This window comes from Bombina bombina, chromosome 1 (genome assembly GCF_027579735.1).
Source record: "Bombina bombina isolate aBomBom1 chromosome 1, aBomBom1.pri, whole genome shotgun sequence".
Taxonomy (NCBI): Eukaryota; Metazoa; Chordata; class Amphibia; order Anura; family Bombinatoridae; genus Bombina; species Bombina bombina.
In genome coordinates this window covers 1039199894-1039223408 of record NC_069499.1, presented here as the reverse complement: position 1 = coordinate 1039223408, position 23515 = coordinate 1039199894, and the positions used below count along the sequence as shown (strand labels likewise).

General features: G+C 36.5%; 1 protein-coding gene across 2 annotated transcripts in view; it reads left to right on the top strand.

The window, feature by feature from the left end:
- Nucleotides 1-23515, top strand: part of MATN4 (matrilin 4) — a 109378-nt gene that overhangs the window by 73226 nt on the left and 12637 nt on the right. For both annotated transcript variants that reach the window (XM_053720282.1, XM_053720202.1), the window contains 3 exons: nucleotides 19002-19124; nucleotides 20240-20653; nucleotides 21053-21205. In XM_053720282.1, coding sequence (XP_053576257.1) covers nucleotides 19002-19124; nucleotides 20240-20653; nucleotides 21053-21205 — 690 coding nt within the window. The remainder of the gene's footprint in view (nucleotides 1-19001; nucleotides 19125-20239; nucleotides 20654-21052; nucleotides 21206-23515) is intronic.

The following is a 23515-nucleotide window of genomic DNA, read 5'->3' as shown; positions in this document are numbered from 1 at the left end:
TTATTTGACAGTATTTTTTACTGCTTAACAAAATGAGGTAATGATTAAAGTTTTCATTTTATTATTATGTAATTTACAGCATTGTTTCTCAACCGCAGTCCTCAAGTACCCCCAGCAGGACAGGTTTTCATTACAGCAGAAATGAAATCAGCTGATGGGCAAGTTAGTAACCATGGTTTAACTGATTACCTGATTACTCCAAATGTGCACTGATTCATCTATAATAAAAACCTGCCCTGTTGGGGGTACTTGAGGACCGCGGTTGAGAAACACTGATTTACAGAATGAAGCTGTGCTGTACAATTATTGTTAAAGGGGCATTCAAATCAAAATGTAATTTCTCATTAAAAAAAAAAAAAAAGTTTAGTTATGTGTAATAAAAAAAGTAATTTACTTTTATGATTTATTTTACTAGCTTTTCCTCCAATTTAATTATTAAAGTTATGAGGGGATGTCGTGGTTTCTGCAAAATTCTGAAAGCTAGTCCTAAACATTCTACACAGTGTTTGCTTGACCAGTGCAGGAGCTCATTTAAATGTGTCTCTTATTGGTCAAAGCAAAGGAGATAAAACACTATAGAGGCTAGGTCAGTGAACTGCAAAACAATGGAAATTTGCTAAAAGAAGGACAGATTTAAATGCTGCTAAATTATATATTTTGTGTGCAGATCTTTTATAAAAAAAAAAGGGCTTAAAGGGACATGAACCCCTAAAAATGTATTTTATGATTCAGATAGATAATACAATTTTAAACATATTTCTAATTTAATTCTATTATCTAATTTGTTTCATTCTCTTGGTATTATTTGTTGAAGAAGCAGCAATGCACTACTGGTTTCTAACTGAACAAATGGGTGAGCCAATGACAATCAGTATATACTGTATATGCAGTCACCAATCAGCAGCTGGAACCTAGGTCCTTTGCTGCTCCTGAGCTTACCTAGATAAACCTTTCAGCAAAGGATAACAGTAAAAGGAAGCAAATTAAATAATAGAAATAAATTGGAAAGTTGTTTAAAATTGTATTCTCTATCTGAATCATGAAAGAAACATTTTGGGTTTCATGTCCCTTTAAATGCTGATATATACTATCTATAAAAATTAAAAGAAAATATATCTTTAATGCTGTGAAGCAGAAGACACTTAATTCTAAGGGGGCCCTAATTATGAAATGGCGGGCGGACATGATTTGTAATGGATCTAGAATGTCTTTTTTGCATTTTTGGCAAATAATACAGAAGCAATCTTCAATAAACTAATGAGAAAGTGACTCACAAACACAAATTGATACATCTTTAAAAAGACATGAATTCATGATTCAGCTAGAACATACAATTCTGAACAACTTTCTAATTTACTTCTTATCTAATTTGCTTCCTTCTCTTTGTATCTGTTGTTGAAAAGCATACCTAGTAGACTCAGGAGCAGCAATGCATTACTAGGAACTAGCTGCTGATTGGTGGCTGCACATATATGACTGTTGTCATTAAGTCACCTGATGTGTTAAATTAGATCCCAGTAGTGAATTGCTGTTCCTTCAACAAAGAATACCAAGAGAATGAAGCAAATTCGAAAGTTGTTTCAAATTGTGTGCTCTATCTGAATTGTGGATGAAAAATGTTTGGTTTTATGTCCCTTTAAGTCTACATAAGACCAATGTCTCTGCATCATTCAGTGTTCTCTATATAAATATATATATATATATATATATAGGGCCAGATTAGTAGAGTGCTATATATAGCTTTCATGAAAGAGGTATTAGCGCTCCACTTTGTAATATCAGAGCATGATAACGTACACTGGTATTACACGTTAGCTGTAATACGAACGCGAGCTTGACCGCATCAGAACCTTGAGCAGTGAAGGGGGTAAGTAGCGCAGCGATGGCAGCAACATGTAGATACATATGTACTGTATATACTTATATACATAAATATTTATGTGCTGCTATCTCTATTTATTAATAAACTATACTAGACAGTATTGTGGGGGCATTTGAGGCAGATCCGATCTCTGGTTAATTTTATAAGCGCTAATTGCTACCGTGAGCTTGCTGTAGCAATATCCAGCCACTTGAAATAGCTGGATAATTATTGCACTCCTGCAAACGGGCAAATTTGCCCGTTTGCAGGAGCGCAATAATTTGGACGTCCACTTGTAATCTAGCCCATAATAAATACTTTTATAAAGCATTAAAGGGACACTGAATCCAAATTTTTTTCTTTCATGATTCAGATAGAGCATGAAATTTTAGGCAACTTTCTAATTTACTCCTATTATCAATTTTTCTTCATTCTCTTGCTATTTTTATTTTAAAAGCAGAAATGTAAATCTTAGCAGCCAGTCCATTTTAGGTTCAGCACCATGGATAGCACTTGCTTATTGGAGGCTTACATTTACCCACCAATAAGCAAGTATAACCCAGGTGCTCAACCAAAAATAGTCTGACTCTTATGCATCACATTCATGCTTTTTAAATAAAGATAGCAAGAGAACGAAGAAAAATTGATAATAGGAGTAAATTAGAAAGTTGCTTAAAATTGCATGCTCTATCTGAATCATGAAAGCAAAAAAATGGGTTTAGTGTCCCTTTAAAGTACAAAAATCAAGCCAGTATTGTCATATTTTCTATACATTTGTAACATTTACTATAGTTTAAATATTCTTCTTGTGTTCTAATTTCTTAACATTTAAGACAAACCTATAAACAAATTAACAAATTTGTTTGTGAAATTGAATTCTCAAAATAAATTGATGTTAAAGGGACACTGAACCCAAATTTTTTCTTTCATGATTCAGATAGCGCATGCAATTTTAAGCAGCTTTCTAATTTATTCCTATTATCAATGTTTCTTTGTTCTCTTGGTATCTTTATTTGAGCTGGCCCATCTTTGGTTCAGCACCTGGGTAGCTCTTGTTGATTGGTGGCAAATGCTGCCAACAATCAGCAAGCGCTATCCAGGGTACTGAACCAAAAATGGGCCAGCTATTAAGCTTACATTGCTGCTTTTTTCAAATAAAGATACCAAGAGAGCGAAGAAAAAATTGATAATAGGAGTAAATTAGAAAGTTGCTTAAAATTGCCTGCTCTATCTGAATCATGAAAGAAAAAAATTGGGTTCAGTATCCCTTTAATAATTCAGAAAGCCAGGTAGATTGTAAACATAGTAACTCTTTCCATGTGTACTGGACAACAAAAATAATGCCTAAAACATTTCCTATGACTACCTCAGTAGGGCAGAAAATGCATTAGTATTTCCTTTTTACAAGGCTGTGCTGCCCGGGACATATTGGAAGGGTTACTGGTTGTTTATATGGTTATGAAATAGAGAGAGACGTTTGCAATATTTTTGCTTTGCTACATTATTAACATCACTTGTTTTGAAGATTTTATATTTAGGGCTAGATTACAAGTGGAGCGCTAATTTATTAGTGCTCAAGGTCAGATCGCTGGTTCATTTTTAAATGTCCCCCAAAAAATGTGATATCCATTTTTTATAAAAAAACAAACAAACTGCCCTAAACAGTTTTTGGGGGCTAAAGTTGGCGGGTGTGGGGTGTTAGAAAAAAACAGCACTGAAAAGTACCTTTACATTGTGGTCTAAGGGAACTGTGTGTTCCCAGTAAATATATGTGCATATGCTTATATACATATATATTTATGTATTAATATGTGTATATACACATATTAACACATAAATATATATGTATATATTCATATCCTATATTATAAAAGACAAGTGTTTGTCTGAAGCCGTCATGCGCAGTACAGACAAACACTTGGCCTTAGACAGCTGATCGCACGCGCACCCACCCGACAGCAGCGCGAGGACCTGGCAAGTGAAAGAGCCCAGCTGATCGCACGCGCAGGGGTGAATAACAGGAGAGAGAGAGAGCGAGAGCGAGAGCGAGAGAGCGAGAGAGCGAGAGAGCTAGAGCGAGAGAGAGAGAGAGAGAGAGAGAGAGAGCCTATGGGAGTGTTCTCTCATGAGCGCAATGCGATTGCACCTCACTTGTAATTCTAGCGCACATTTGCGTGTGCTTGTATTACTAAATTGTGCGCAAATATCGCTTTTGCTGAAGCAGTATTTTGAGCTCAATTTAGCCCTTAACGTGAATATGTGAGCTGTGGAGGACTTGTCTCCCATTATAGTGATATCCACTGGTTAGTTTTCACTAGAAGAACAGACTGTAGAGGACTAGAGGGGTATATGTTCTTACAGAAAAGGTAAGCACCTCAAATTCGGGTACCATCTAAATTCAAAAGTAACAAAGAATAAAGGAAAAAATATGTAACGTTTTCTGAAATTATTACTTGTGACACTGTCTGCTAAGCCTAACGTTGAGCAGACTTTACTCAATCATTATATATTCTCTTATTGGCTGTATGATTTTTACACTTATCATATCCTTAATAAATAGGGCACACAACTACAAGCTATTTATTATTAATTCATTAACACACCAGTAACAACTGCCTAGCCATTGACACAGTCTAAATGACAATTATTTATACATATATATATATATATATATATATATATATATATATATATATATTCTGTATATGTATATATATATATATAATCTTTTTAAATCCTCATTATCTTGGCTTTCCCAAGTTTAAAGGGATATTCTGATTATAAATATGACATGATCAAATTCATTGAGACATATTTAAGAAATGTCTTGTGGACAAGGCAGATCAGGTCCGCAAGACATCGCTGAATGCGGAGAGCAATACACTCTCCACATTTAACATTGCACCAGCAGCTCACAAGAGCTGCTGGCGCAACGCCACCCCCCTGCAGACTCACGGCCAATCGGCCTCGATCGGGTTGAATTGTTGCGATTCCTGTCTGCCTGCTCAGAGCAGGCGGACAGGGTTATGGAGCAGCGGTCTTTGTGACCGCTGCTTCATAACTGATGTTTCTGGCGAGTCTGAAGACTCCCCAGACACACGGGCCCTCAAGCTCCTTTCAGTAATGTTTACATTGCTGATTCTAGCTAAGCACAATCTATGGTTTAATAATTATATACATGTTAACAGCTGTTTTCAATGTCAGCACGATCACAATAAGGCATTTTCAGTCTTCACCAGCAGCAGACTTTTCATTATCATTTCAGTGAAAATGTCTCAATATTTAACATGTGCCAGTCCTGTTTTTCTGATCATAATCCAAATTATCAAGAAATGGTTTGTATAAGAACCCTGATATATGTATTTTTCATGTGTCCCTTTTTAAAGCAGCAATATGGTCACCCTACTCATATGCTAATTTCTAAACCCTTGAGGGCTGCCTATTATCACATGCTTTTTAAATTGCATTTCAACACAGAGACTGAAAGTACACTTTATACATCCTGCCTTGGAAAACTTATAGCCTCCTTTGGATTCCAGTACCACCTATATGCTGATGATACCCAAATCTATCTTTCCTCTCCTGATATCTCTCCCTCTTTACTCAACCAGATTTCTAACTGCCTCTCTGCAATTTTCTCTTGGATGTCTTCACACTACCTCCAACTCAATCTGTCCAAAACTGAGCTGCTTCTTATCCCCCCTCTTTGAGACATCCGACACCTGACATTTCTCTAACGGTTGTAGACTCTATTCTCAACACCTCACCCCAGGTCCGCTGCCTTGGGGTCACACTAGACTCAGAACTCACATTCAACCCACATATACAAATGCTTACCAAATCCTGCCGTTCACACCTGTGCAACATTTCCAGAATTCGTCCCTTCCTTACTCAAAAAACTTCAAAAATACTTATTCATTCCCTCATCCTGTCACGCATTGATTATTGCAATCTACTCTTAAATGGCCTTCCAAAACACCGCCTCTCCGCCCTCCAATCTATTATGAATGCTTCTGCTAGACTCATCCACCTAAGTCGACGATCTACATCAGCTGCTCCGCTCTGCCAGTCTCTACACTGGCTCCCCATACACTCCAGAATACAATTTAAAGTATTAGCCCTAACCTACAAAACACTCAACAGTCTAACTCCCAACTATATTTCCTCTCTCATTGTGAAATACTCCCCATCCCGTCCTCTTCGGTCAACCTCTGACCTACGTCTCTACACTCCTGTTATCTCTACATCACACTCCCGCCTCCAAGACTTTGCACGTGCTGCTCCTGTCCTCTGGAACTCTCTACCCCGCTCCATCAGACTGTCTCCAACCTTGTATAGCTTCAGAAGATCCTTGAAAACCCACCTATTCAGAGAGGTTTACCATCTCTCCTCAATCCCGCATCCGAACCAAGCTAATACATGTACATGAACTGCCTGACTCACTGCTGCAAATACAACCGATGTAACAAGCTACCCCAACCTTATGTCTCTGCACCCTAAACCTATAGAGTGTGAGCTCTCCGGAGCAGGGCCCTCTTCCTCCTGTGCTAGATTTGTTTAGTCTATGTTTTGTATTGTATCACAAATCCTTGTCATTGTATACCCTATCATTGTACCCAGCGCTACGGAATTTGGCGGCGCTATACAAATAAATGATAATAATAATAATAATATACGTGGGCCATATAAATAACACTGTGTTCAGGCACAGGGAGTTATTTAAGATTTAGCACATTACAATGCTAAGTGCAAGACAATAGATAATAAACAGTCACAGTCATGTGATCAGTGGGCTGGAAGAAGGTTCCTAGATACAAGGTAATCACAGAGGTAAAAAGTACATTAATATAACTGTGTTTGTTATGCAAAACTGGGGAATGGGTAATAAAGGGATTATCTATCTTTTAAAACAATAATTATATTGTAGACTGTCCCTTTAATACTGAACATACCAAAAGCTTTTGAATTTAACACTCATTTTGCACAAGGGCAAAACAAATTGAAATTACCCTTCGCCATATTTGATGACATTACTGACTGCAAATTACATTATTTTCACATCCAAAACAGAAAATAATCTCATTAAATAATTCTGTCTTTCATCAGATCTTAACCCCTTAATGACCACAGCACTTTTCCATTTTCTGTCCGTTTGGGACCAAGGCTATTTTTACATTTTTGTGGTGTTTGTGTTTAGCTGTAATTTTCCTCTTACTCATTTACTGTACCCACACATATTATATACCGTTTTTCTCGCCATTAAATGGACTTTCAAAATATACCATTATTTTCATCATATCTTATAATTTACTATAAAAAATATTATAAAATATGAGGAAAAAATGGAAAAAAACACACTTTTTCTAACTTTGACCCCCAAAATCTGTTACACATCTACAACCACCAAAAAACACCCATGCTAAATAGTTTCTAAATTTTGTCCTGAGTTTAGAAATACCCAATGTTTACATGTTCTTTACTTTTTTTGCAAGTTATAGGGCTATAAGTACAAGTAGCACTTTGCCATTTCCAAACCCCTTTTTTTTCAAAATTAGCGCTAGTTACATTGGGACACTAATATCTTTCAGGAATCTCTGAATATCCATTGACATGTATATATTTTTTTTTAGAAGACATCCCAAAGTATTGATCTAGGCCCATTTTGGTATATTTCATGGCACCATTTCACCGCCGAATGCGATCAAATAAAAAAATTATTTTACTTTTTCACAAATTTTTTCACAAACTTTAGGTTTCTCACTGAAATTATTTACAAACAACTCATGAAATTATGGAATAAATGGTTGTAAATGCTTCTCTGGGATCCCCTTTGTTCATAAATAGCAGACATATATGGCTTTGGCTTTGCTTTTTGGTAATTAGAAGGCTGCTAAATGCCACTGCGCACCAACCGTGTATTATGCCCAGCAGTGAATGGGTTAATTAGGGAGCATGTAGGGAGCTTCTAGGGTTAATTTTAGCTCTAGTGTAGTGTAGTAGACAACCCCAAGTATTGATCTAGGCCCATTTTGGTATATTTCATGCCACCATTTCACCGCCAAAAGCAATCAAATAAAAAAAAATTGTTCACTTTTTCAAACTTTAGGTTTTTCACTAAAATTATTTACAAACAGCTTGTGCAATTATGGCACAAATGGTTTTAAATGCTTCTCTGGGATCCCCTTTGTTCATAAATAGCAGACATATATGGCTTTGGCGTTGCTTTTTGGTAATTATAAGGCCGCTAAATGCTGCTGCGCATCACATGTGTATTATGGCCAGCAGTGAAGGGGTTAATTAGGTAGTTTGTAGGGAGCTTGCAGGGTTAATTTTAGCTTTAGTGTACAGATCAGACTCCCACCTGACACATCCCACCCCCTGATCCCTCCCAAACAGCACTCTTCCCTCCCCCACCCCACAATTGTCCCCGCCATCTTAAGTACTGGCAGAAAGTCTGCCAGTACTAAAATAAAAGGTATAAAAAAAAAAAAAAAAATTTTTTTTAAGCATATTTACATATGCTGCTATGTAGGGTCCCCCCTTAGCCCCCAACCTCCCTGATCCCCCCAAAATAGCTCCCTAACCCTCCCCCTCTGCCTTATTGGGGCCATCTTGGGTACTGGCAGCTGTCTGCCAGTACCCAGTTTGCAAATAAAAATGTTTTTTTTTAATGTTTAACTATTTGTTTCTGTAGTGTAGCTTCCCCCCCACAGTCCAATACCCCACCAGCCAAACCGATCACCAAAATAACCATATTAACCCCTTTGATCCCCACTTCTAACAAAAACATTTTCTGTAGCGTAGTGGTTCCCACCCGCTCCCTCCCCGTGCACGCGCCCGCCCGGCCTCCCCGTGCACGCGCGCGCGTCCGTGCGCGTCCCCCCCGGTCGTCCCCGCCCCCGATCCCGCCCCCCTCCGCATCACAAAGGCCATCGATGGCCGCCACCCACCTCCCACACCGGCTCCCACCCACCAACGAACGTAGCCGTTAATGTCCGGAGCAGAGAGGGCCACAGAGTGGCTCTCTCTGCACCGGATGGCTACAAATGGTTATTGCAGGATGCCTCGATATCGAGGCATCACTGCAATAACCGGAAAGCAGCTGGAAGCGAGCAGGATCGCTTCCAACTGCTTTCCAAACCGAGGACGTGCAGGGTACGTTCTCAGGCATTAACTGCCTTTTTTTGAGGACGTACCCTGCACGTCCTCGGTCATTAAGGGGTTAAAGGGCCACTAAACCCAAAATCTTTCTTTCAAAATTCAGATAGAGAATATAAATTTAAACAACATTACAATTTACTTCTATTATTTATTTTGCTTCCTTTTTTAGATATCCTTAGTTGAAGAAAAAGCAATGCACATGGTGAGCCAATCACACAAGGCTTCTATGTGCAGCAACCAATCAGCAGTTACTGAGCATATCTAGATATGCTTTTCAGCAAAGAATATCAAGAGGATAAAACAAATTAGATAATATAAGTAAATTAGAAAGATGTTTAAAATTGCATTCTCTTTCTAAATCATGAAAGAAAAAATGTGGATGTCATGTCCCTTTAAGCTTTGATCACCCTTATATTATTTTCCTTTCACAACTGAAGGCCTCATGCTGGAAAAAGAAAGAAAGAAAAAACAAAACACAGTTTTTGTCAGAAGAGTCTAGTATTTAAACAGAGATTAGTAGAGTAGTTATTGCGATATGTGAAGAGCAATTATCTTGAGAAAACAAACAATTAAATGAAGGAATGCACAATAAATATTTGTATATTACAACACAATTTTACAAATAAATAAAAATGTTCTTACATGGTGTTCAAACATTCCATGTAGCTTCCTTCACTGTAAACTTAGAATAACATTTATATTTGTAACTGGAATTTCCTTGTTAAACTAATGAACTGTTTCCTGCATTTTGGATTGTACCAGTGCCACACTAAACACAATATGCTTCTGTTAAATGTCATTTCTGACTAAATTACCACCAATTAATTGAACATTGTTGCATTGGGTAAATAACTGTGTATGTGCACATATATACAGAGCTATTCAAAACCAAGGAATTGCACAAATAGAAATGAAAAACACATGAAATACAGTCATCTGGCATTCAGTTTAGCACATATGGTAGAGAGAACACAGACACCTAGGGCACAACAACACTTAAGTTCATGTTATATTGAAGGAACCTATGCAGACTTGTAATACAACTGTATTTTCTGGAACAGCTATTCAGAAACCTAGTGGGGCTGTCTTGGCTTCACAAAACAGGCCCAATAAAACACTGAAAAGTTCTCCTACTTTTAATGCAGAATTAGAATTACGCTTTGTATTTTGTACTCATAAGTACAAATGTTTGTGTCTTTTGCCCAATTTACGCTGTGCATATTTGATACGATTTTTGATAAAATACGAATTTTGGTGAACAATTTTGTTACGAATTTTAGCAATACCTTTTTTTCACTGTATTTTGGTGTGAATAGTTCAATTAGTCATTTTGAATGATTTTAAATTATAAATGTAATTGTTTACTTTTATAATGTATGCATCGCCTTCCCATACAAACATACAAAAATGTAGTATATACCCCTTTTGCGAGAAAAAAGTCGCTGTATAGAATTCCACCAAACAAATAGAAATACTGGCGAGCATTCTTAAATAATCTCTCCTTCCCAGGGACCTTTAGATTATCAGACCTTTAAAAAATATTCTTGATGGTTACAGAGTAACCAACAATTTATAATTTTCAAGTCTGAAAAACAAAATAATGTCATAATACTAATCCAGTGCAACTCCGGGCGCACCAAGACACCCCTGGTGCCTTAAAATTGGGCCCTGGACTAAAGTTTAATCGATGGCCGCCACTTGACACATTCCAGACGCAGCTAAGATTTAGCCTGGTGAAACTGGGTGCTTTTAAGGCCACTTGACTGGGAACTACATTTCCCACAATACCACCAACGTAAGGTGGTGCAGTAGCACAGCCTCCTTATGTAATCTCCCAGCAGATGCATCTTCTAACCCTTTCCTATCTACAGCGTTACTTTCAACTCCTGAAATGGTCCTGCTCCTTCTTCCCAAGACTGCCCCTTAGATACCTCTGGGGAGGATAAATAGCAAATAGGGTGGCTATTACATATATGCACAGTTCAAAGTTTTTTGTTATGTCATAATAATGTGTAAAACGTGACAGGAATCCTTCCCTATATATGCTGTTCTGCTGATGAGAGACCTTTGAGGACTATAGAGTATTGCTTTTTACCCATTTACAGGCTTGCAATGAATTAGAACTCCACTTGTAATCTAGCTCAATATGTATATGTGAGTATATTATGCTTGCTTGGTGGTTAAAAGCCAAAATCTGTGGGGGTAAAAAAGAATTGAACACAGTCTCTATACACTCACTTTCCTAAGTAAGCTCACAATGGATAAAATAAAATAAAAATCACAATTAAAAACAACAAAAATAAAAACCTCTTGGATTAATATTAAAAATGATGGTCTTGATAGCTTTAAACAGCAGTTGTTAACTAAGAATAACATTGTTGGTTAGGGCTTGAGGGGGATAGAGAAGGGGTCTAAATTTAGAACGGGGGTGAGAGAAGGGGCATGGAAGGAGGGAAAGAGAAAGGACATGGAAGGGGGAGAGATAAGGGGTATGGACATGGAAAGGGGGGGTGAGAGAAGGGGCATAGAAGGAGGGAGAGAGAAAGGACATGGAAAGGGGGGTGAGAGAAGTGGCATGGAAGGAGGCAGATAGAAGAGACATGGAACGGGGGAGAGAGCAGTGGTATGGGCATTGGAGGGGAGTGAGAAAGGCTATGGGCATGGGAGGGGGGTAAGGAGTTGGTGCAATGGAGAGAGAGTAAGAAGGGGTATATGCATGGGAAGAGGAGAAAGAAGGGGTTTGGGCATGGGAGGGGGATGAGTGTGTATTTGTATATATGTGTCTATGATCAGTGTGCGTGAGTGTGTAAGAGTATACATGTGTGTGTGTGTATATGTGTGTGTATATGAGTGCAAGTGTACATGTAAGTCCGTGTGTATATATATGGTTAGTGCAGAATTACAGTGGGTGCACACCCTAATGCAGTAGTCTGCATACTCTTATGGTAGTGAAATTAAACTTATTTTATGTATATTCCATTTTAAGAGACTGAGATTTTTATAGTTCCTTCTTGTCTATATAAACATTGACATTTCGAAAATACTTTTTGAGGAATAATAATTAGAAAATATTATCTAGATTTCTGGAACTTTCTACACCCTAGGCAAAAGTCAAATATAAGGCACTTTCACAGATAAATTATAAATATTGTGGGATAGAACAGAAAGTGTAAATTATATAATTGATTTTAAACTTGATGATAAACTTAAAGGGACATTAAATACTTTAAGATTGTAATATAAATTGTTTAAATATGTCTGTAAAGTAAAAAATGTTGCAATATACGTTCATAATTTTTTCCCCTCTTTTCCTGTAATTTACCTCTGGAAATTATGGGATTTCCAAACCCCCTGAGTTTCTATAAAGTAATGGGTACTACTGTGCTGAAAACTAGGTCAATTAAGGACAGATAACGTGTGCGAAAGATATCTGTGTAATAAAGCAATGTCAAAGGGACTTGTTAAAATTTTAAATTTATTATAAACAGATTAAAAATAGAAATAGTGTTAAAACAGACAATTGAAAAATACCATAGCCCTGAATGACTAACATGTTTTGGATTCTTTTCCATAATCATAGCCTTTACACCCTGATAACATTGTTATATTCCACACGCTATTGTGTGCACAGAATTATGTCACTAGTTGACCTCAGCAGAGGATATTGGATAAGGGAAACTTTGGTTTCAACATGGCAATGCCATTGAAACTAAAGTACTTTATACAAACAAAAAAATGTACCCTTTTTCTAGTGGTAGTTACACACAGCCCCCAATAACCATCTGTTTTCTACTTAGGAGATGTAATGCTTATGGCTTCTGAGTGTGAATTATGTGTTAGTATTATTATCGGTTATTTGTAGAGCACCAACAGATTCTGCAGCGCTAGTTTAACACTTTTCCGTGGGTTAAATACGTTTTAAGCAATCAATGATACAAAATAATAATCAAATTGGGGCACGTGATTTTTTTATTTGAAATGTCCCTTTAATGTTTCAAGTACAAATGTATACTGCTCTACATTCTTTGTATGAATAAAAAATAGAGAAATGGGGGGCGGAGCCAACTAGCAAAGAGAATGGACGCGTGTCTGCAGAGCTCCTCTATATAATATAATTTAATGGTTATTAACTATCCCCAAAAGAGGCAGATTACTCTACAAATGTGGTGAGGTCATTAACAGATCCATGTTCGGCCAGACATCTACCGGATACAGGCCTTCATCCACCCTTTAAACATTTGATTTTATTAGGCTGGGGAATCAGGCCTAAGACGGCAGTTACCGTACTTCGCTGTTCTAGTCTAGTCCCCATGTGCTCTTGGAACCCCACAGAACTGCAGGCTGCGGATCACCAGGGGAATGACACATGGAGACAGAATTAGGCTGGTTATGTTTTTGAAACGAGAGGTGAAAGAATAAATAACGCAACAACTCACACATCTATAGCCGTCGCCACAACTCCTAAGAGAGGAGGAGGGCCGGACCAGAGCGAAAGATTACGCAGAGAATCTAAATACCGATGGAGCACATTGCCTTACTCTTGAAAGATCTGTCTGATCGACTAGACCAACATTTCTCAGCTTGTATTGATGCACTACATGACGGAGCTGATTTACCTTCCTCTAATACACATGATCCGTGCACAGATGTCTTTGCGGTCCGGATCAGCGCTGTGGGGCCCCAGTGTTGTCTCTGGGCGGAGGCCATATGGAACTGTCAGCACTCACAAGGGAGAGCGATTGTGCACGGCATGGCTCTCACTGAGGAGGACCTAGAAATAGGTGAGATACCGCTTCCGAATAGCATTGCAGAGGTGTTGGCGGTTGGAGAAGCAGATCCAGCTTTTGAAAATGTGCAGCGGCCTGACCATCTAAACAGCCAGGTCGGTATGTTTACACTCTGGGAGGTCAAATGTGTATACAGTACACAAATGGAAGGAGTTGATGTCCATAGTCGGCCAGGATACCCTGATATCTCATCGCTATCCACATGGGGTATGATTGATTTTGTTCCCCAGCTCACTCAGAGTGCATTGGTTATAACCATAAGAACTGGGGTGGGGTAAAGGAGTCTTATCATCATGGAACTTTCCCCACCAACCTGAGAATCTGACTAATTCAATTTAGATCCCACAAATGATGATATGAAGATCGGAAACAAAGGGACTAACTCCTGCTAAACTGTTATAATAAGAGTTCTGTTTCTTTGGAGCTATAGTACAATAAATTTTAGGCTAAATGGTTAAGGGTTGTTATTAAAATCTGGGTTTGAGGGCTATTGGTATATGAGTGTGTATGATATTCACAGTTTAATCACAGTTTAATCACAGTTAAACATATATTTCTAGTTTGCTGAGGAGAGGTTTATCATTTCTTTTTCTGTTTCCTTCTTTATCTCTTTATGGTATGGGTAACCTTTCCCCCACATCCCTAGTATCTGCTTTTAATTTCCCCTTAGGGCAATTCATACAAGACATTTTGTGTAGCTCAGAATATAAGTGGACATCAGTCATCTCACACAATGGGAGGCCAATAGAGAGAAATATGATGGTTTTATTTTACTCTACTAGCGCAAAAGAGAGGACTTATTTTTTTTTTTTTATTGTAATATTTACAGCATTGTTCCTCACTTCATAACTAATGTTATCTTGCAGTATATCTGTTGTGGAGATAGAGTTCTTCCATTAAATATACTAGGGGTTTCAACGCTATTTGCGATTCTGGGGCTATATTCTCCAACTGTACCTACCCTATCCTATGTACTACCCAGATGTATTATTAGGTTGGGGGAAAATATGACACTTATAACTGGACATGGAGTAGTGGGGTATCTATACTCTCACTAGCAAATGTATTATTCCCTTATTCATTAGACTCTTTTACCAGATAAATACTCCAAGCATCCTCTTAAACCTAGAAAGTAGAGAATTTACTGACCCCCTTGGTATGGCTGGCAGATCAGGTCATATGTTTACTTACAGTTTTACCAATCCCACTTTTAAAAGATATGTGTTCAAGGTGTATCAGTTTCCTTATGACTCAGCTAAGCATTTCAGTATTGCAGATATAATTAATCTATGCTCTTTGTGCGACATTATTAAGTCCTGAATATTTTATACCATTTTCCCCCCTCCCCCCCCCCCCTCTTTAAAATACTCACCCACCTTGGTGAATCCTTTAGCGGTATTAACCCGCTCCATGACACCAACTTACCTGGCTCATATTACACGCTTCTTTGGGTATCAGAGTTACCCTCTATGTCACAAGGGGAAATTGGTGTCCTTACTTGTTATATGTTGGAACCTCTCAGTTAAGGTAGTTGTTATTTTAATATACAGTGCAATTTAAAGTATCATTCTATTAGGCATTATTTCACGATACAGAGGTTTCTAAGTAAAGAGTATTAAATTTAAAAAAAAAATAAAACAAAATAAGGTATTAATGTAGATCTTGCAATATTTTTACCTGAGGTATGCTAGTCATACGGTAGGATATTCATGTCTTGTATAATCTTTATCACGATTTACTGCTGTTATTAGATATGTTCAGTTTGAAATAACCTGTTATTGTATTTATGTATGAACATGATTGTGCCCAATACCTTAATAAAAATCTTTGATTTTAAAAAAAAAAAAAAAAATAGAGAAATATATAAAAAAAAAAGCAACCAAACACAGAGAACACAGTTGTAGTTTGGCATGCCAAGCTTTGAAAGATTATACATAAGGTGATACAGCGGTCAAATGGCAAGTGTTGTTTTGCATAATTTCAAAGTAGCCTTCTTCTTGCTTAAAAACAGCCCTATGTATTTGCTCACTGAACCTATAAAGCTTTAAACACGTCTTGTGCTAGGGGCTTCTTACCTTTCCTTTTGATAGATTTAATTTGCTTCACATTGTCAGTGTAAAAGCACACAGTGTCCTCTCACATTTAATCCCTGTAGCCTTTACTATTGTGCTCATATTATTTCTCAACAGAATTGCATAATGGAATAACATCTTGTTTTACAAATTGGAAACCAGTAGAAGTAGACTGATCTTATTACATGTGGTCTTTGGTGAACAAAATAACCCTTTGTGATAATGCCAAATTATTGCATAACCCTTAATAACTTTTACTGTGTGTGTGTGTGTGCTAGTGTGTATGTGTGCGTTAGTGTGTGTGTGTGCTAGTGTGTATGTGTGTGTTAGTCTATGTGTGAGTGTGTGTGTTAGTGTGTATGTGTGTGTTAGTCTATGTGTGTATGTGTGTGTGTATGTGTGTGTTAGTGTATATTTGAGTTTGTGTGTGTGTGCGCTAGTGTGTATGTGTGTGTTAGTGTGTGTGTGTGTGTGTTAGTGTGTATGTGTGTCTTAGTCTATGTGTGTATGTGTGTGTTAGTGTGTATGTGTGTGTTAGTGTAGTGTGAGTGTGTGTGTTAGTGTGTATGTGTGTGTTAGTCTATGTGTGTATGTGTGTGTGTTAGTGTGTATGTGTGTGTTAGTGTATATTTGAGTTTGTGTGTGTGTGTCTGTCTATTTTCTTTTCTTATTTTGTAATGGTTTAACAATTACTTTTAAATATATGAAACATACAATTGTAATCAGGATAAACAAATGTTGCTGCATGAAGCAAATATGAATATAACTAAATACAGATTTTGATGAATCATTTGTAACATTTTTTTAAGTATCATGTCATGTAGTCATAAGTGTATGCACGCTAATCCCACTTGTAGTGACATTACATATACACATAGAAGGGTTAATGTAATGCATTACTACAGAACACAAGTGTTTACGTGCATTTTTTTTTTGTCATTCCTTCCTGATATCAAAATCATTAATTGTAGTGTAATTGTTTTAGGTTATTTAGTGCAGGGATGAATATGTTTCTATTTAAATTGTATCTAATCATCCATTTGAGTCCAGGGTTCTCTGCAGCATTATTGAAGGAAAACATTATTACAGTGACGAAGGCAATTGTGAAAGAGACCTATAGGGATAGGATGGCAGCTGGAGAGGAATGCTAGATTAACATTTGTGTGTAGAGGATATTTGCAGGGCTTACAGATTTTTTTGATTTTTAGAAAGGAGTTGATGTTCATATCTGTGTCTCCCATTCTAAAATATTTATATTTGTAAAAAAAAAAAATGATCTTTTATTATTGTTCTATGGGGTCAATTTATGTAAGTGCAACCGGACATGATCCGATATAGCGGATCATGTCCTCTGCACATCGATAAATGCCAACAGCATAAGCTGTCGGCATTTATTATTGCACCAGCAGTTCATATCATTGCACCAGCAGTTCTTGTGAACTGCTGGTGCAATGCCGCCCCCTGCAGATTCGTGGCCAATCAGCCGCTAGCAGGGGGTGTCAATCAACCCGATCGTATTCGATCGGGTTGATTTCAGTCTGCCGCCTCAGAGCAGGCGGACAGGTTATGGAGCAGCGGTCTTTAGACCGCTGCTTCATAACTTCTGTTTCTGGCGACCCTTATGTGTTTAATTCCTTCAAAAAGGTTAAACACATAGTGAATGTTGTATTCATGGAACACCCCATTCTGTTGCAGATGAAGATACATTCAGAAATTGTAGCATACTCATATACTGTATGTCTGCTTCTTATTTGATAACCAAATGTATCCTTATCTGGAGTGGCAAACAAGCACAATTTTCATTATGTATTTAACCACATTGAGCATTTGCTTTACACTAAAAAATGTCCCTTTGAATTTCCAATTTCTACATCAGTTCATTGAAAAATCACAATAAATTTAGATGGCGCTATAAGCTGTGGGAAACTTTAGGAGATGCTTATTAGTAATATATTTTTGTAACTCCCCTTTAAAAGATTATCCTAATGGACTATAGATCTCGTTAAATACCTTTTAAGAACTTATATTTACTTATGTCTTTATATATAGAGGTTAATAATATTGAAAATATATTCTTTTTAAAAATATATTCTTTTTTAACCCTCCAAACAAATCTACACACCTGAATGTAGTAATCACACAAATTTATTTACTTTGCAATAAAATACAATTCTGATACTATCTGATCAAATCTTTTCCCAAACATTTGGGTGCTAAAAATTCAAATGATATAATTGTCACCTGCATTTACTCCAAACACACATTCAAATACCTTCCTCCATAATTTATCACACAATATAAAATCTTTAAGAATATAAACAACTTGAATCTCAATTTATCAGCGTAAGTTGTTTAGATTCAAGTTGTTTATATTCTTAAAGATTTTATATTGTGTGATAAATTATGGAGCAAGGTATTTGAATGTGTGTTTGGAGTGAATGCAGGTGACAATTATATCATTTGAATTTTTAGCACCCAAATGTTTGGGAAAAGATTTGATCAGATAGTATCAGAATTGTATTTTATTGCAAAGTAAATACATTTGTGTGATTACTACATTCAGGTGTGTAGATTTGTTTGGAGGGTTAAAAAAGAATATATTTTCAATATTATTATCCTCTATATATAAAGACATAAGTAAATATAAGTTCTTAAAAGGTATTTAACGAGATCTATAGTCCATTAGGATAATCTTTTAAAGGGGAGTTACAAAAACATATTACCAATAAGCATCTTCTAATGTTTCCCACAGCTTATAGCGCCATCTAAATTTATTGTGATTTTTCTGTGAAAACTAACTACCTTGGAAGGAGGCAGTTATCCTAGATTGGCAGGTGGGAGGAGTTTAGCGCTGAACTTCACCTTTTCTGTATTAAAATTGCTACATCAGTTCATTAACTGAGCTTTGTTTTTTCAACTCACATACATCTTATCTTATGATTTTAGTCTATTCTGCTATTTTGATGTAATTTGAATATTCCTTAAAATGTAAGAGTATTTCTTCACACTAAAAGAAGAAATATCTTGAAATATTGTCCATTAATATGAAATGTAAGTCCAATACAAATGTATCAATACCAACTGCATCTAAAAAAATAACATTTTATTGTACATTTTTAGCCAATGACATCTGCAATGTTGTGGATCATGGATGTGAATTTAAGTGTGTCAGCACACCTGGCTCTTTCCATTGTATTTGCCCAGAAGGACAGGAACTTCAGGCAGATGGGAAATCATGCAGCAGTAAGTATTCTTCTAGCAGAGAAGCATGCAAGGTCTAAAAAGCAACTGGCCTGCTTCTTTTTGTACAGTAGATTAAAGGGACACTAAACCCAACTTTTTTCTTTCATGATTCAGATAGAGCATGCAATTTTAAGCAACTTGCTAATTTATTCCTATTATCAATTTTTCTTCATTCTCTTGCTATCTTTATTTAAAAAGCAGTAATTTAAAGCTTAAGAGTAGGCCCAACTGGCTCCTCTAAAGGCAAGTGGTGGGTGGAGTTTGGTTATTCAAAAACAATTGCAGCAGACAAGGTGTTATCATTCACTTTATTCACCCTCACCAAGTATGTTTACTTATTACAAGATGGCAGAAAAATATTATTTTTTTAGAAGAAAAAAATGATTTAATGCATCTTTATTGTCCCTTTAAAAAAGGTACCAAGGACATGATAATGTTTTGGAAGAGTATTTGCCAATATGGGTGCACACTCCTGGTTTAGATTGTACCAAACAATAAAGAATAAATATAGAAATAAAGACCTGGTGCACCTTCTAAGCATGTGCAAATCTAATTTAAAATGTATGATATTTTTTAATCACTCCTGTCAGTTTTAGTTTCTGAATTAATTTGAACAATTATTTTTGATACTTATAAAGGCTGGTATTTTGTATTTAGAAAGGTGGCAGCCTCATGCTAGAGGGAGGCATCAGGGGTGCATTGCAAATGTGCTAAAGAGTAAAAAAACAATTTATGACCAGGCAAGACACATAAACACAGACCTTCATTCTGCCCCAAACACCTTAGCATTTTAGGATGCTTTGAATTCTCATTGCAAATGTTAAAAAAAAAAAAAAAAAAAAAAAAAAGAGTAATCATAATGCTTTATGTCAAAGAGATTAAATATTCATTACTAATAATTGTTAATATAGTAGGAAGTATCAGAGAAATTAATATATACTTGCTTATCTTTCACTTCAAATTATTAATACAAAATGGAGGTTAGAAATATCATCTTACCTATAAATATCTAAAAAAAATAAAAGTTACATAAACATTTTACCTCTTATAAAGGTAATATGTGCATTTGAGTTTTTATCTGCATGGTGCTGATGGTGTGATATCCTGTTTTACAGAATGTGGATCAGGCATTATTGATTTGGTATTTGTAATTGATGGTTCCAAGAGTGTTCGACCACAGAACTTTGAACTGGTAAAGCAATTTGTAATAAAGATTGTTGATTCCTTGGATGTTTCTGTTCATGGAACACATGTTGGGCTGGTTCAGTATTCAAGTCGTGTGCGTACAGAGTTTTCTCTGGGACAATTCAAGACTGCAAAAGATATTAAGAATGCTGTGGAGAACATACAGTACATGGAAAAGGGAACCATGACCGGACTAGCACTTAAACATATGGTAGAACATAGTTTCTCAGAACAGGAAGGTGCAAGACACACTTCTAGAAATATACCAAGAATTGGCTTGGTGTTCACCGATGGTCGCTCTCAAGATGATATTTCTGAGTGGGCAAGAAAGGCTAAGGAAGCTGGTAAGAACCTATTCATTTTATTTTCATTGTGGTTTTGTTAATTTGACTTAACATTCATCTGATCAATATAAATATTAATATAACAATATAAGAATCATAGAGAACACAAAATAGGTTAAAGATTATGAAGATTAAAGTAGACATTGATGAGAATATTTTATGTATATTACTATGGCACCAGTTGCAACATATATTAATATTGAATATAGAAATGTTCAATATTAATATATTTTAATTGTCCTACTCTTGGGATCTAGAAGGAAAGAGGCCCAACATTAGTATAAAAAGTATGTGAACACATGGGAGATTTATGCCAGTATCTTAAACTATAAATGTTGTTTGCGTATTAGTGACTAAAGGTTATTATGTATTAAATACTATTTCTATTTTGCATTACAGGCATTACTATGTATGCTGTTGGTGTTGGCAAAGCTGTTGAAGATGAACTTAATGAAATTGCTTCAGATCCTGTAAACAAGCATTCATTCTACACAGCAGATTTTGGCACAATCAATCTTATTGCTGAAGATTTAAAACTCAATATTTGCCCAGGTATGATCTTAATAAATCAGTGGCTTTACCCCAGTTTATCCATTTTTCTAAAGACAAGGCTAAAAAGAAAGATCAGGTGTTTCAGTGGCCTCTCCCAAAGCCACATCTTAAAGGGAAAGTGTACACCAATTTTTATATAACTGCATGTAATAGACACTGCTATAAATAAGAATATACACATATACTGATCTAAAAATCCAGTATAAAACCTTTTAAAAAATTTTACTTAGAGGCTCCCAGTTTAGCACTATTGATAAGGTTAGGCTGGGACACCCAGTGAAAGGGGCCGAGAGAGCTGGAGGAGCAGACACTCCCCCCTCCTCTGCATATTAAAACTCAGATTACACAAACAGGAACAAGCAGGAATATGTAGACTTGGGTCTACATCTGATACTTTGGGGCTTGGTTAGGAGTTTGGAAATCAGCACAATGTTATTGAAAAAAATAAGAAAAACTATACGTTGTTACAAAAACACTCCCAGATGGGCTATATAATTGGATTATCTACAAAACATTTATTCAAATAAAATCTAGTGTACAGTGTCCCTTTAAGCCCTACCCAAAACCTGTCACATAAACATAACAGATGAGCATTTTATGCCTCTGACAGTAGCAAATATAGAGTTGTGAATGTATCCACTGTATGTCAGTAACACACACAGAACAATGCCTTAACCCAATCTGAGCCAGCAACAGACATAGAGCAGTGAATTAGAGTGCTAGGGTTTCCTTGCCTCGTGTCATTGCATATATATATTAAATATCTCAAGTTTGGCAGACTTAAAGGGCAACTAAAGTGCAAACATTTGTTAGAGAATGTTTCTTTTAGCACTGGTAACTTGTCAAGCCTGTGTGGCTAACCCCTGTAAAAGTGTTAAACATATTGTTAAAGAAGAGAACTGCTGGACCCAAGAAGAGACTGCCAGTGACTCAATCAGCACTGGTAGTCACATGACTCAGCTGCTAAACTGCCATTGCTGATTGGCTCACCGGCCCTTTCTGCTTGGGACCAGCACTTGTTAATCGGAATGTATAATTTAGACTTTCATGTTGTTTCAAGGACCATTATAGTGCAAAAATGACATGTTTTGATTTGCTTGAGCATGTAATTTAAGCACTAGCAACCCTGCAAGTGTATATGTTTAACCCTCAAAAGGAGTTAATTTCATACAGCTAGATTACGAGTTTTGCGTTATGAGCGGCTCTGTACTAACTTGCAAGTTATTTCCACCTCTCACCTCCCTATAGCGCTGCTATTACAGGTTTGCAGGCAATATGGCAGCGTTGAGCTCCATTGAGCTCCATACCGCACCCAAATACCAGTGCTGCTTTGAGCTGGTTTTACGTGCTCATGCACGATTTCCCCATAGACATCAATGGGGAGAGCCGGCTAAAAAAAAAAAGCCTAACACCTGCAATAAAGGAGAGTAAAGCTCCGTAACGCAGCCCCATTGATTCCTATGGGGAAAGAAAAGTTATGTTTACACCTAACACCCTAGCATAAACCCTGAGTCTAAACATCTCTAATCTGCCGCCCCCAACATTGCCGACACCTACATTACACTTATTAACCCCTAATCTGCCGCCCCCAACGTCGCCGCCACTATACTAAAATTATTAACCCCTAAACCTAGCCCTAAGTCTAACCCTAACCCTAACACCCACTAACTTTAACATAATTAAAATAAATCTAAATAAAAATTACAATTAATACCTAAATAATTCCTTTTTAAAACTAAATACTTACCTATAAAATAAATTCTAAGCTAGCTACAATATAACTAATAGTTACATTGTAGCTATATTAGGTTTTATTTTTATTTCACAGCTAAGTTTGTATTTATTTTAACTAGGCAGAATAGTTAGTAAATAGTTATTAACTATTTACTAACTACCTAGTTGAAATAAATACACAAATTTACCTGTAAAATAAAACCTAACCTGTCTTACACTAACACCTAACATTACACTACAATTAAATCAATTACATTAATTAAATACAATTAACTACATTACAAAAAATAATAAACACTAAATTACACAAAATAAAAAAGAAATGATCAAATATTTAAACTAATTACACCTAATCTAATAGCCCTATCAAAATAAAAAAGCCCCCCCCCCCCCAAAAAAAAAAAAAAAAAACCTAGCCTAAACTAAACTGCCAATAGCCCTTAAAAGGGCCTTTTGCGGGGCATTACCCCAAAGAAATCAGCTCTTTTACCTGTAAAAAAAATAGAAACAACCCCACAACAGTAAAACCCACCACTCACACAACCAACCCCCCCAAATAAAATCCTATCTAAAAAA